At 38.1% G+C, this 14,259-nt stretch overlaps 1 protein-coding gene across 1 annotated transcript in view; it reads left to right on the plus strand.

The window, feature by feature from the left end:
• ALG13 (ALG13 UDP-N-acetylglucosaminyltransferase subunit) overlaps positions 1-14,259 on the plus strand; it is an 89,700-nt gene that overhangs the window by 56,862 nt on the left and 18,579 nt on the right. The window contains 4 exon segments of the mRNA XM_062183040.1: positions 968-1,000; positions 1,101-1,156; positions 6,933-7,004; positions 8,580-8,745. Coding sequence (XP_062039024.1) covers positions 968-1,000; positions 1,101-1,156; positions 6,933-7,004; positions 8,580-8,745 — 327 coding nt within the window.

Below are 14,259 nucleotides of genomic sequence, written 5' to 3' on the forward strand. Positions count from 1 at the left end.
TATCATGTAGAAGAAAATACAGTAAATACTTCTAGGAAATTAATGAGGATCAAAAATACAGTACCAGTCCGATTTGTGAAAATGTTATGCACGTGTATGTATGCATGTGCGTAAGGATGCTTCCTCTTTGCTTTTTTCTTTTCTTCTTATCCCTGTGGGTAACTTCAGATAAACTGCTCACCCATTGTGGCACATTTAAAGTGATCAGATCTTTGTTCTCACCTTCAGTTCAGATTGGTAGAGTTTTATTTGGTAGAAAACTATCCTTATTCTGCATCTCAATAGTTCAGAAATCTTAAAGTACTTCAATCTATTGAGCCTTCCTTTCAGGAAAAATGGTACTACATGTATTACTGGCATGAAACAGGCATAAAATATATAAGGCATAGCTTATTCCTTTATTATCCACGTCAGGAAACTGAGTTATACTAAAATTATACTCAACATTTGAGTTGACTATAATCTATACTATATGTCAAAAATTCTAAATTTTTTCACTTTTGTTAAAAGTGAAACCCATATACGCTAGATACTATTATCCATTTTACAGTGAAGAAATTGAGGTACAAATATTAAATAGTTTGCCTAAAGTCATGTAGCTAACTAGGATTCAAATCCAGGCAGTCCTAGTTCCAGGCCCTTTGTACTGCTACACTGTACTGCCTCCCTGGAAACACTGAACACAGCTGGGTTTTTCACCTCTACCTGAACTCTTACAAGCTAAGAGAATTTTCAGGAGAAATTTGTGGTGTTTATTGCTGGTCTTTGGCTTCAGTATCTGTCAACAAGTATGAAAACTCAAATGACTTCTAAGGATGTATGGAGTTTAGTTTTGAACATATAACCATAAAACTTAGGAAAAAAATTAAAAAGTGAAAAAAACAACTTAGGAAAATCAAGTGCTGGCCATTTTGCTTTCTCAAGCTAATAAAACCTATATAAATATACTTCTGTCTTTTTTTTCTAGGGGTATATCATGAAGAATATCTTTATCCTTCAGGTCAGTGAGATCTAGATATAATGACAATCATCACTATTTATGGAATTTCAAATGATAAAATAATGCTCATATTTTACTTTACTTTGGCTATATTCTCTAGAGCCAGACTATGAAACTTCAAGTGTTTACAGCACAACTGCATCTACAGCAAACTTGGTAGGTACTTAATAATGGCAAACACTGAGCCATATGTACTAGGGCACTATTCTAGGAGCTATGCATATAAATGTATTCAAATCAAATCCATGAGACAATTAGTATCATTCTCATTTTGTAGATATAGAAATTAAATAACTCATCCAATATCATACTCAGATTCTGAAATTAGGGATTAATTTAGGGATATTTCATTTAGTTAAGGGATATTCCTAATATTTGTTGTTAGTATAAGAGGAAGTTCTAACATTGGCAGTGATGATTTTTAGAGGATTTTATTTTTTATCAGTTAAAATGGAACATAAATCTCAGTCATTTAATATAGCAAAAGTTTGCTTCTTGATTATGCTACATGTCCAGTAGAGGTCTACAAGGACTTAGTGACACAGAGTGATGGGTGCTGCATCTCTTGATTGCCAAAGTGGGTAATAAAAGTGGGTAAATGGTACACTGACTCCTAGAGCTTATATCAGAGGTGACACATGGCACTTTGTTTTCTATTGGCTAGAGCAGATCCACCTGAAAACTCTAATTTCTTTGCTCTTGGAAGGCAAAATGTTGACAGCATTAAGGACTACAGCATTGAACTAGTTCTCCCTCTCCATCCCACAGGCAAAATACTTGTTTCTACCCCCAGAAGAGACAGCCTAAAATTTCCATTCAGTGTAATCAAACTTAAAGCCCAGGATTTCTGGGTAATTTGTTAAACTCTTTATGTTGGATCCAGGTATGGCTCCTCTTTATGTTGAGACCTAAAGCAAAAGTTTTACCATGCCCACCTATATCCAGGCTTTAGTTACAAAGCAGGGGCTAAAATATTGCAGTGAAAATCCCTAGAAAGGAAGAAAATGGTAGAAACATAGTTACTGTCCCATAGCAATTCTGAAATCTTCATAGGCAGACATTATGAACAGCGCTAACCAATAAATGGGGAACTATTCATTGGTTCATTGTTTCTGGTGTCTCTTGGTGGTTCCAAGGCTCTTCTTTCCTTGGCCATATTTGAAATAGGCATGGGAGAATGATTATTCCCTGGCAACTGAGAAGCTTTTTCAGCCTGCTTCTTACAGAAAATGGGGGCCCCAAGTGTTTTTTTTAAGAGTCCTTTATTTTTTTAAATTTTTATTAATACAGAGAGAACTGATTTCATGTATGCCATAGGTACAATTCTAGGAAGATAACCATACTTCTCTCCCTTCTCCAATGCCCCTCCTTTCTTCTTTTCTTTTTTCCTCTTTAATTTTTGCAGGAACATAATTTAAGTCCACTGTATAATCAGGCATAATGTACCACTAACCATAATGTTCAACAAGTAATTTAAAGAACACAGATCCAATTCCATGTCCTCCTTCATGATAGCTCCACATTGTATTTGGTTACTTTAACCATTCAATTCTCAGTTGCCAAATTCATGAACAAATTTGTCTTCAATGTTTAAAAAATAAGATAGAAGTTTGTGTTTTTTTTTTTTAAATAAAGTCCACAGTTCCCATAGGCAGCTCATGTCAAGAGCCTCGGGTGGTCACTTACGTCATATATGAGTGTTAATTGTTAAATTAACAACAGGAGTCACTGAGCACTAACTCCCCATGCAGGACTTCTGTCCTCAATGAGTTGCATTTATGAGAGTTAACTGTAAAACTAGTTCTCAAAACTGTGTGTGTGTATGTGGGCAAATTGTTGAAATCTTAGTGTAAAGTTGGTCTTCTGTGTACAAAGTTAATTGAAAATAAATCTTAATGGAGAATGGGACTGGTAAGGGGAGAGGGAGGAGGAGGAAGGGTGAGAGCACGGGTTGGAGGGCAGGTATGATGAGAAGAATAACTATATTCCTAAAGTTTTACTTATGAAATTTGTATTCCTTAAAAAATAAATACAAAAAAAAACCAAAAAACACAGTTCCACAGGTGTATAAACAAGGGCTAGAAACAATGATCAGATCACAAGATATTTGGTTCCTATACTTTTTTTGTATTCTGTGTTAACTACTACAAATAAGCAAAAACATATTTGCTGGCTTATCTAAGCATAATAGTTTCTAGTTGCTTCCATTTTATTGCCAAAGATAGGACTTCATTCTTTAAGACTGAGTAGTTGGCCGGTGCTGCAGCTCAATAGGCTAATCCTCCGCCTAGCGGCGCTGGCACACCGGGTTCTAGTCCCAGTCGGGGCACTGATCCTGTCCCGGTTGCCCCTCTTCCAGGCCAGCTCTCTGCTGTGGCCAGGGAGTGCAGTGGAGGATGGCCTAGGTCCTTGGGCCCTGCACCCCATGGGAGACCAGGAGAAGCACCTGGCTCCTGCCATTGGATCAGTGCGGTGCGCCGGCCGCAGCGCGCCAGCCGCGGCGGCCATTGGAGGGTGAACCAACGGCAAAGGAAGACCTTTCTCTCTGACTCTCTCTCTCACTGTCCACTCAGCCTGTCAAAAAATAAAAATAAATATTAAAAAAAAAAGACTGAGTAGTATTCCATAGTGTATATATACATTTTCTTTATCCATTCATCAGTTGATGGACATCTAGGTTGATTCCATATCTTAGCTATTGTGAATTGATCCATAATAAACATGTAATAAGTAACTCATATGCTGCTTTTATATCCTTTGGGTAAATTCTCAGGAGTAGGGTGGCTGGGTCATATGAGAGAGCCATTTTCAGATTTCTGAGGAGTCTCCATAATGTCTTCCGTAATGTTATACCAACAGTGTATTAGGGTACCTTTATCCCCACACTCTCCCCAGCAATTACTATTATTATTTTTATTTTTGGATGATAGGCATTCAAAATAGGGTAAGGTGAAACCTCATTGTGGTGTTTGCATCTCCCTGATGGCTAGTGATCCTGAGCATGTTTTCATGTGTCTGTTGGCCATTTGTATTTTATCCCTTAAAAAATGCCTGTTCATATCCATTGCCCATTTCTTGATTGTTTTATTATTGTCGAGTTTCTTGAGCTCTTTATAGATTGTAAATGCTAATCCTTTATCAGTTGCATGGTTTAAAAATATTTTCTCCTATTCTGTGTTGCCTCTTCACTTTGTTGCATGTTTCCTTTTGCAGTGAAGAAGCTCCTTAACTTGATGTAACACCATTTGTCAATTTATGCTTTTATTGCCTAGTCTTCTGGAGTCTTTTCCAAGAAGTCTTTTGTCATGTTTTGCATAAATACCCCCTATGTTTTCCTCTAGTAGTTTGATGGTATCAAGTTGTAGATTTAGATTCTTGATCCATTGTGAGTTGATTTTTGCATAAGGTGTCTTGTTTCATACTTCTGCATGCGTAAGATCCAATTTTCCCAACACCTTTCGTTGAATAGACTATCCTTTCTCTAGGGATTGATTTTAGCTTGTTTGTCAAAGATTGATTGTAGCTTGTAGTTGATTGTAGTTAATGGTGAGTCCAAGGGTGGTTTTTATCTCAGCCGAATGATTTCTAGTTCTGGCTCATAGTTTCTTTGAGTAATTCATTTATCAATTTGATCTTTTACAGTTTAAGATCAAAACAGTTGCTTCTTCTACCCTAAGAGTTCCTGTATGCAAAGACTCTATTCCCTTTTATTCCTTCCTGCAATCTGCTAATTCTTACACATGTCTGTCTTTAGAACTTTCATAAAAAATCAGTATTATGAAAAACTACATGGATTTCAGAATTTTTTATACCAAAAAACCTTTAAGTTCCATTTCCACTTTTGAAGTATTCTCATATCTTGCTAAACTTTGCCACCAGTAGTCAAAACACAGTTTAACATTCAATTTTCTAAGTCTCTTTTCCTAAGAGCTATGCATTCATAATCTCAGTTAGATTTTGGATACAACACATACTCTTAGTTACTAACACCTGTTTTACTCAAGTTATGCTGTCAAATAGCCCTCAAAATCCCAAAGGCTTATCACCAGAAAAGTTGTTGCTGCCAATGTTATATGTTCAGTGCAGGATGTAGCAGGTCTCTGTTCTTCATGATCCTCAGGGCCCCAGGCTGATGGATGTGTACTTTCACAATCACTTCTGTAGTTCAAAGATACAGAAATTGAACACCAGCAGTTAACATTTCTGCTTATATTTCAGTGTCCATACAAGTCACCTGGCAATACTTAATTTTATTTGGGGCTGGAAAGGACCATCCCACTAGAAACTCAAAATGAGAACTGGATTTTTTTTTAAGTACTTACTAATAATTACCCTCTGTTCTCTAATTAGGTTTATACTTAACCTTGGCAGCTTTCTGTAATTTTTTTTCTTTTTTTACTATTTAGGCAATGCGTCTTAGGAAAGAGAAAAAAAACTCTGATATGTAATTATTTTCTCCTCCTTTGTTCTCTTACTTTGTACCTTTTAAAGAAAGAGTTTTTACTCCACCTCACCATTACTGTTCTCATATCACATGCCTTATAACCTGCTTTTGAAATAGCCATTCAAGTGAAAATGGTAGTTAAAAATCTAGCCATTAAGCATGCTAAGACTAGGTACTTTATTTTCTTTTTAATTTCATTTTTCACATGTTCCTTTTTCTTCTCAATTTGCTTTATCATAGCCTACAATCTCTTCATGATGTTCCACATGCCCACCCCCCCTCCCAAGCCACCAAATCCATAGCAAATTTCTAAAGATTTTTTTTTCATATTATTCTGAGGGATTGAAGCCCAATATAGGACTTGAATAAATGTTTCTAGGTACAGAGCCTTCCAGGAGACCATAAACATTTATTCCATGTTCATCGCTCAACTAAATCTTTCTCCATAGTTGTTTAACACTCACACAGGGCCTTCTGAGCTAGGGTAAATGTTTGTCTTTAGGCAGGTGCTTTGGCTGTACTTGAACATGAACTTTGGAAATGAGCCATCTTGTTAAGTGGGGCTCCTTTTCACAGTATGGTTCTTGTTGTTTCCTGTGATTGCCTCCCTGATTCCCTCTGCATATTGACCAGTATTACCAGTTTCTCCTGTGAGAGTTTTTGCTGCCATCATAGTCTCTCTTACATGAATTTGAGGCCTTCAAAACCATCTTTACTTTTATAAAGATAAGGTCTTCTGCCCAAAGGAAGTAATGTTTGGATCCTACTACATCTTGCTTAGATAAGATGCAGTCATGAGGTGGGCACTGTGGAATGGCAAGTGAAGCTGCTGCCTGCAGTGCTGGCATCCCATGTGGGCACTGGTTCGAGTCCCGGCTGTTCCACTTCTAATCCAGCTCATTGCTGATGCTCTTGGGAAAGCAATGGAGGATGGCTCAAATGCTTGGGCCCTTGCACCTGCATGGGAGACTGAGAGGAAGTTCCTGGTTCCAGACTCCAGATCGGCCCAGCTCCAGCTATTGGGTCAATTTGCAAAGTGAACCAGCAGATGGAAGATTCATTCCCTCCCTCTCTCTCTGCCTTTCAAATAAATAAATTAATCTTTAAAAAAGATGCAGTCAGCTAGCCCATCCTTGTCCCAAGCTACATCATCAGATAGAATAGATTCCTTTAGCAAAACTATTGATGGTTCTACTTCTAAAGCAAGAAAGCCTACTGAGAAAGGGTTAAAATTTCAGTTAGATTTTAGAATCTGTCTTGGGACTAGTTATGTGATCAGGATCTCGGTAGGTAGGTAACAAAACAGTCACCCAAATCAGGCTCTAGAGTGACACCTTTTAGAGCAGTATTACCTATCACTTTCAAATTTTCATTATTTCAGGACAGATCACTTACATTTGGTTTAATATGTTAAGCAGATCTTTTATTGATGTGAAGTTTGGTTTCTTGATTTCCCTTTATTCAGTTGTATTTCTGTATTCCTTAAAGTCTCTTCAGGACAGAAGGCCATGTTCTGTACCTCCTCAGGATGCAGTTACCTCATACAGCTACCCCCAAAAGGTAATCTCATACTGTTATTAAATAGTTACAGTGATCTGAACAGAGAAAAATTATTTTCTTTTATCCCTGTAATACTTCAAACAGCTGATTGTGTTTTAAATATTATTAATACATTGTGGTACCTGACACAGTGATTGTGTAAATTCATTCAATAAAATTGATTGAGAATCTACTGTGTTCCAGACATTGTTCTATGTGCTGGCATTAGACTACTCATATTCAACCTACTGTGAACCTCTTCTGTGATGAGTGAGTTAATATAAATTACCTGTCAAATTTATTTTACTGAAGCTTAAGTTTAAAGTTCTCCTGTGGAATAGGGAGTCAACATGAAAAAGATAGCTGAAACCCTAGGAGTAAATAGTCATCCTGGGAAGTGCAAGAGATTGAGAAAAGCATCTAGAACAGAGTCTGTGAGTCGCCAAATTTTACAAAATGGGTAGAGAAGGAACAGTGCGGAGGGGGGGAGGAAAAGTAGGAGATTGTATTAATCTGGAAGCCCCTGGAAAAGAGAGTTTCAAGGAGCAGTTGCTGCTAAAAAGTCAAACAACATAAGGATTAATAAGTCTATTATGGTTTGTTGCCATGGAGACTACTGATGACTTTGAAAGCGGTTTCAGAAAACCAGAGAGGGTAAGGGTAGTAGGCACATTTCCGTGGGTGGTAAGGAAATGGAACTGACAGTGAAGACAATGTGTTCAAGAAAAGTCTTGCCATTTATTTATTATCTCTGCACAAACTTGGACTGGATGCTGTGGGAAAGTAGTCTGTGTCATAAACAGAAAAAAAAATTGTAGTCCCATGAAGTTACCAAATATGCAAAGCACCTTTCCTGTTTAAAAAGTATGTGATTATTTTAAAAAATGTGACAAACTGGATATGTATCACAAATCTGTAACCATATACAGGAAACTCATAGATTATCTGTTTGGGGAAGAGGTAGTGAGGCAAGTAGAATACAGGTTGGAAGGAAACTTTTCATTGTATACAAATTGGTACTTGATTTTTGAATCTCATTTATATATTTTCAAGAAAATAATAGATTTAGGAGTTAAAGCTTTTGGAGCCAGTGTTGTCCCATAGCAGATTCAGCCACTGCCTATAATACTGGCATCCATGTAGGCACTTGTTCAAGTCCTGACTGCTCCACTTCCTATCCAGCTCCCTGCTAATGTGCCTGGGGAAGCAACTGAGGACAGTCAAAGTGCTTGGGCTCCTATATCCATGTGGGAGACCTGGATGAAGCTCTTCGCTTCAACTTGGCCTATCCCTGGCTGTTGCAGTCATCTGGGGAGTGAACCAGTGGATGGAAGATCTCTCTGTGTGTCTTTTCCCCTCTCTCTGTGTGTAACTGTGCCTTTCAAATAAATAAAATCATAAAATGTTAAAGCTTTCAAATGAATCTGGGGTCTTCTAAAAGAAATAACCTTCCTACATAGCATTTATGTGAGATGGACTTCTTAGTCATTTAGTCATCAAAAGAAAATTATATCCTGAAATTTAGGATTAGGGAAGAAACTAAAATCTGTTTGAGAAACCAAAGTTAAGAGTTCTGAACTTTTTCTGCACTTATAGGAGATGGGAAATTCTCCAGTACTTGCAGCTTCCTGTGCCAATAATGTTCCAGCTCCAGTTTTATCTAACTGTACATCAGCTGATCAAGCTAGTAGCACTGCTTCAGTTTCCTCACAAAATACTGTACCACCTCTATATGTATCTACACCTATACGAGGTAGACCAGGTAGGTTACTAATGGTTGTTTTCCTATTTAAGAACATGTGCACGCAACTATTACAGTGATTGGATAGGATCATTTTAATTGCCAAAATTAAATTTAGTAGTAAACTTTGTCATTGAGGAATTCATGATATATGTGAGTCAAAGTTTCAATTTTTTCTTGCAGATTTGGCAAGCAATTTAATAACATTTTGTACTTACCATTTTCCTTTTTTCTTTTTTTGAACTTATATTTAATAAATATAAATTTCCAAAGTACAGCTTTTGGATTACAGTGGCTTTTTCCCCCCATAACCTCCCTCCCACCCGCAACCATACCATCTCCCACTCCCTCTCCCATCCCATTCACATCAAGATTCATTTTCAACTCTTTATATACAGAAGATCAATTTAGTATATACTAAGTAAAGATTTCATCAGTTTGCACCCACACAGAAGTACAAAGTACTGTTTGAGTACTAGTTATGCCGTTAATCCACATAGTACAATACATTAAGGACAGAGATGCTATATGGGCAGTAAGTGCACAGTGACTCCTGTTGTTGATTTAACAATTGACACTCTTGTTTATGGTGTCAGTAATCACCCGAGGCTCTTGTCATGAGTTGCAACGGTTATGGAAGACTTTTGAGTTTACCAACTCCAATCTATTTAGACAAGGCCATAGTCAAAGTGGACGTTCTCTCCTCCCTTCAGAGAAAAGCCCCTCCTTCTTTCATGGCCCATTCTTTCCACTGGGATCTCACAGAGATCTTTCATCTAGGTCATTTTTTTTTTGGAAGAGTGTCTTGGCTTTCCATGCCTGAAATACTCTCATGGGCTCTTCAGCCAGATCCAAATGCCTCAAGGGCTGATTCTGAGGCCAGAGTGCTGTTTAGGACATCTGCCAGTCTATGAGTCAACTGGGTATCCCGCTTCCCATGTAGGATGATTCTCTCCTTTTTAATTCTATCAGTTAGTATTAGCAGACACCACTCTTATTTATGTGATATCTTTGACTCTTAATCCTAACATTATGATCAATTATGAACTGAAACTAATCACTTTGACTAGTGAGATGGCATTGGTACATGCCACCTTGATGGGATTGAATTGGAAATCCCTGGTGCATTTCTAACTCTACCATTTGGGGCAAGTACGATTGAGCATGTCTCAAACTGTTATATTTAACAGGAATCACTTTTCAGCTAAATTTAAACACCTAAGAATAATTGTATGTTAATTAAAGGGTTCAACCAATAGTATTAAGTAGAACAAAAATAAAATACTAGAAGGAATAAAATAGTAAGTTGTTCCTCAACAGTCAGGACAAGGGCTGATCAAGTCATTGTTTCTCATAGTGTCCGTTTCACTTCAACAGGTTTCCTTTTTGGTGCTCGGTTAGTTGTCACATATCAGAACGTATGATATTTGTCCCTTTGGGACTGGCTTATTTCACTCAGCATGATGTGTTCCAAATTCCTCCATTTTGTTGCAAATGACTGGATTTCATTCATTTTTTACTGCTGTATAGTATTCTATAGAGTGCATATCCCATAATTTCTTTATCCAGTCTTCTGTGGATGGGCATTGAGGTTGATTCCAGGTCTTAGCTATTGTGAACTGAGATGCAATAAACATTGAGTTGCAGACAGTTGTTTTATTTGCCAATTTAATTTCCTTTGGGTAAATTCCAAAGAGTGGGATGGCTGGGTTGTATGGTACGGTTATATTCAGGTTTCTGAGGAATCTCCAGACTGACTTCCATAGTGGCTTAACCAGTTTGCATTCCCACCAACAGTGGGTTAGTGTCCCTTTTCCCCCACATCCTCTGCAGCATCTGTTGTTGGTAGATTTCTGAATGTGAGCCATTCTGACTGGGGTGAGGTGAAACCTCATTGTGGTTTTGATTTGCATTTCCCTGATTGCTAGTGATCTTGAACATTTTTTCATGTGTCTGTTGGCCCTTTAGATTTCCTCTTTGGGAAAATGTATATTGAGGTCCTTGGCCCATCTCTTAAGTGGGTTGTTTGTTTTGTTGTTGTGGAGTTTCTTGATTTCTTTGTAGATTCTGGTTATCAACCCTTTATCTATAACATAGTTTGCAAATATTTTTTTCCCATTATGTCAGTTGCCAGTTCACTTTCCTGTTTCTTTTGAAGTACAGAAACTTCTCAATTTGATGCAATCCCAAATGTTAATTTTGGCTTTGACTGCCTGTGCTTCTGGGGTCTTTTCCAAGAAGTCTTTGCCTGTGCCTATATCTTGCAGGGTTTCTCCAATGCTCTCTAATAACTTGATGGTTGCGGGTCATAGATTTCAGTCTTCAATCCAGGTTGAGTAGATTTTTGTGTAAGGTGAAAGGTATGGGTCTTGCTTCATGCTTCTGCACGTGGAAATCCAATTTTCCCAGCACCATTTATTGAATAGACTGTCCTTACACCAGGGATTGGTTTTGGATCCTTGCTCAAATATGAGTTGGCTGTAGATGTTTGGATTGATTTCTGGTGTTTCTATTCTGTTCCATTGGTCTATCCATCTGTTTCTGTACCAGTACCATGCTGTTTTGATAACAACTGCCCTGTAGTATGTCCTGAAATCTGGTATTGTGATGCCTCCGGCCTTGTTTTTACATAACAAGATTGCTTTAGCTATTCGAGGTCTCCTGTGTCTCCATATGAATTTCAGTATCATTTTTTCCAGATCTGAGAAGAATGTCTTCGGTATCTTGATTGGTATTGCATTGAATGTATGAATTGCTTTTGGGAGAATGGACATTTTGATGATATTAATTCTTCCAACCCATGAGCATGGAAGATTTTTCCATTTTTTGGTATCCTCTTCTATTTCTTTCTTTAAGGTTTTGTAATTTTCATCGTAGAGATCTTTAACATCCTTGGTCAAGTTTATTCCAAGGTATTTGATTGTTTTTGTAGCTATTGTGAATGGGATTGATCTTAGCAGTTCTTCCTCAGCCGTGGCATTGCCTGTGTATGCAAAGGCTGTTGATTTTTGTGCATTGATTTTATATCCTGCTACTTTGCCAAACTTTTCAATGAGTTCCAATAGTCTCTTAGTAGAGTTCTTTGGATCCCCTAAATAAAGAATCATATCGTCTGCAAAGAGGGATAGTTTGAATTCTTCCTTCCCAATATGTATTCCTTTAATTTCGTTTTCTTGCCTAATAGCTCTGGCAAAAACTTCCAGAAGTATATTGAATAGCAGTGGTTAGAGTGTGCATCCCTGTCTGGTACCAGATTTCAGTGGAAATGCTTCCAACTTTTCCCCATTCAATAGGATGTTGGCTGTGGGTTTTTCATAGATTACTTTGATTGTATTGAGGAATGTTCCTTGTATACCCAGTTTGCTTAGAGTTTTCATCATGAAAGGGTGTTGTATTTTATCAAATGCTTTCTCTGCGTCTATTGAGAGAATCATATGGTTTTTCTTCTGCAGTCTGTTTATGTGGTGTATCACGTTGATTGTTTTGCGCACATTGAACCATCCCTGCATACCAGGGATAAATCCCACTTGGTCTGGGTGGATGATCTTTCTGATGTGTTGTTGCATTCTATTGGCCAGAATTTTATTGAGTATTTTTGCATCTATGTTCATCAGGGATATTGGTCTGTAATTCTCTTTCAATGCTGCATCTTTCTCTGGCTTAGGTATTAAGGTGATGCTGGCTTCATAGAAAGAATTTGGGAGGATTCCCTCTTTTCCGATTGTTCTGAATGGTTTGAGAAGAATTGGAGTTAATTCTTCTTTAAATGTCTGGTAGAATTCAGCAGTGAATCCATCTGGTCCTGGGCTTTTCTTTGTTGGGAGGGCCTTTATTACTGTTTCAATTTCTGTGTCAGTTATGGGTCTGTTTAGGTTTTCTATGTCTTCCTGGTTCAATTTAGGTAGGTTGTATGTGTCCAGGAATCTATCCATTTCTGATAGATTTCCCTGTTTGTTGGCATACAACTCCTTGTAGTAATTTCTAATGATTCTTTTTATTTCTGTGGTGTCTGTTGTTACGTTTCCTTTTTCATCTTTGATTTTATTGATTTGGGTCTTTTCTTTTTTTAGTTTGTTGGGCCAGTGGGGTGTCAGTTTTTTTTTTCAGTTCATAATTGATCATCATGATAGGATTAAGTGTTAAAGGGATCACATAAACAAGACTGGTGTCTGCAAATACTAACCGATAGAATAAAACAGGGAGAGAACGATCCAACATGGGAAGCGAGATACACAGCAGACTCATAGAATGGCAGATGTCCTAAACAGCACTCTGGCCTCAGAATCAGCCCTTAAGGCATTCGGATCCAGCTGAAGAGCCCATGAGAGTATTTCAGGCATGGAAAGCCAAGACACTGTTCCAAACAAAAAAAAAATGACCTAAATGAAAGATCTCTGCGAGTGAGATCCCAGTGGAAAGAACAGGTCATCAAAGAAGGAGGTAGCTTTCTCTGAAGGGAGGAGAGAAATTGCACTTTGACTACGACCTTGTCTAAATATGATCAGAGTCGGTGAACTCAAAAGGCTTCCATAGCCTTGGCAACTCATCACAAGATCCTAGGGTGATTACCGACGCCATAAACAAGAGTGTCAATTTGTTAAGTCAACAATAGGTGTCACTGTGCACTTACTCCACATGTAGGATCTCTGTCCTTAATATGCTGTACATTGTGATTTAATGCTATAACTAGTACTCCAACAGTATTTTTCACTTTGTGTTTCTATGTGGGTGCAAACTGTTGAAATCTTTACTTAATATATGCTAAACTGATCTTCTGTATATAAAGAGAATTGAAAATGAATCTTGATGTGAATGAAAGGGGAGAGGGAGCAGGAAAGTGGAGTGTTGCAGGTGGGAGGGAAGTTATGGGGGAGAAGCCATTGTAATCCTTAAGCTGTACTTTGGAAATTTATATTCATTAAATAAAAGTTTAAAAAAAAAGGATGATGAGTTCAGACAATGTGACCTTCAAATATTTCTACCTTTGATTCTCTCAGGTCCATGAAAAATTTATGTAGGTCTTTTTCTATTAGTTGGTTTTTACCTAGTGATCATAATCACACTCTGCTATTTTTAGCTAGTTGAGTTTACTCCATTTTCTTTTTTTAAAATGTGACTTATTTTGAGTGTTTAAAAGGAGTAAGAGAAGAGCTTTGTTGAATAACTTTTTTATTGAAAACAAATTCATAGATTTAGCACTTAAGGATATTCTTTTTTTTTAAATTTTTTTTTGAAAGGCAGAGTGGACAGTGAGAGGGAGAGACAGAGAGAAAGTCTTCCTTTTGCCGTTGGTTCACCCTCCAATGGCCGCCGTGGTTGGCGCGCTGCGGCCGGCGCACCGCACTGATCCGATGGCAGGAGCCAGGTGCTTCTCCTGGTCTCCCATGGGGTGCAGGGCCCATGCACTTGGGCCATCCTCCACTGCACTCCCTGGCCATGCAGAGAGCTGGCCTGGAAGAGGGGCAACCGGGACAGAATCCGGTGCCCCGACCGGGACTAGAACCCGGTGTGCCGGCGCCACAAGGCGGAGGATTA

The sequence above is a fragment of the Lepus europaeus genome, chromosome X, assembly GCF_033115175.1.
Source record: "Lepus europaeus isolate LE1 chromosome X, mLepTim1.pri, whole genome shotgun sequence".
NCBI lineage: Eukaryota > Metazoa > Chordata > Mammalia > Lagomorpha > Leporidae > Lepus > Lepus europaeus.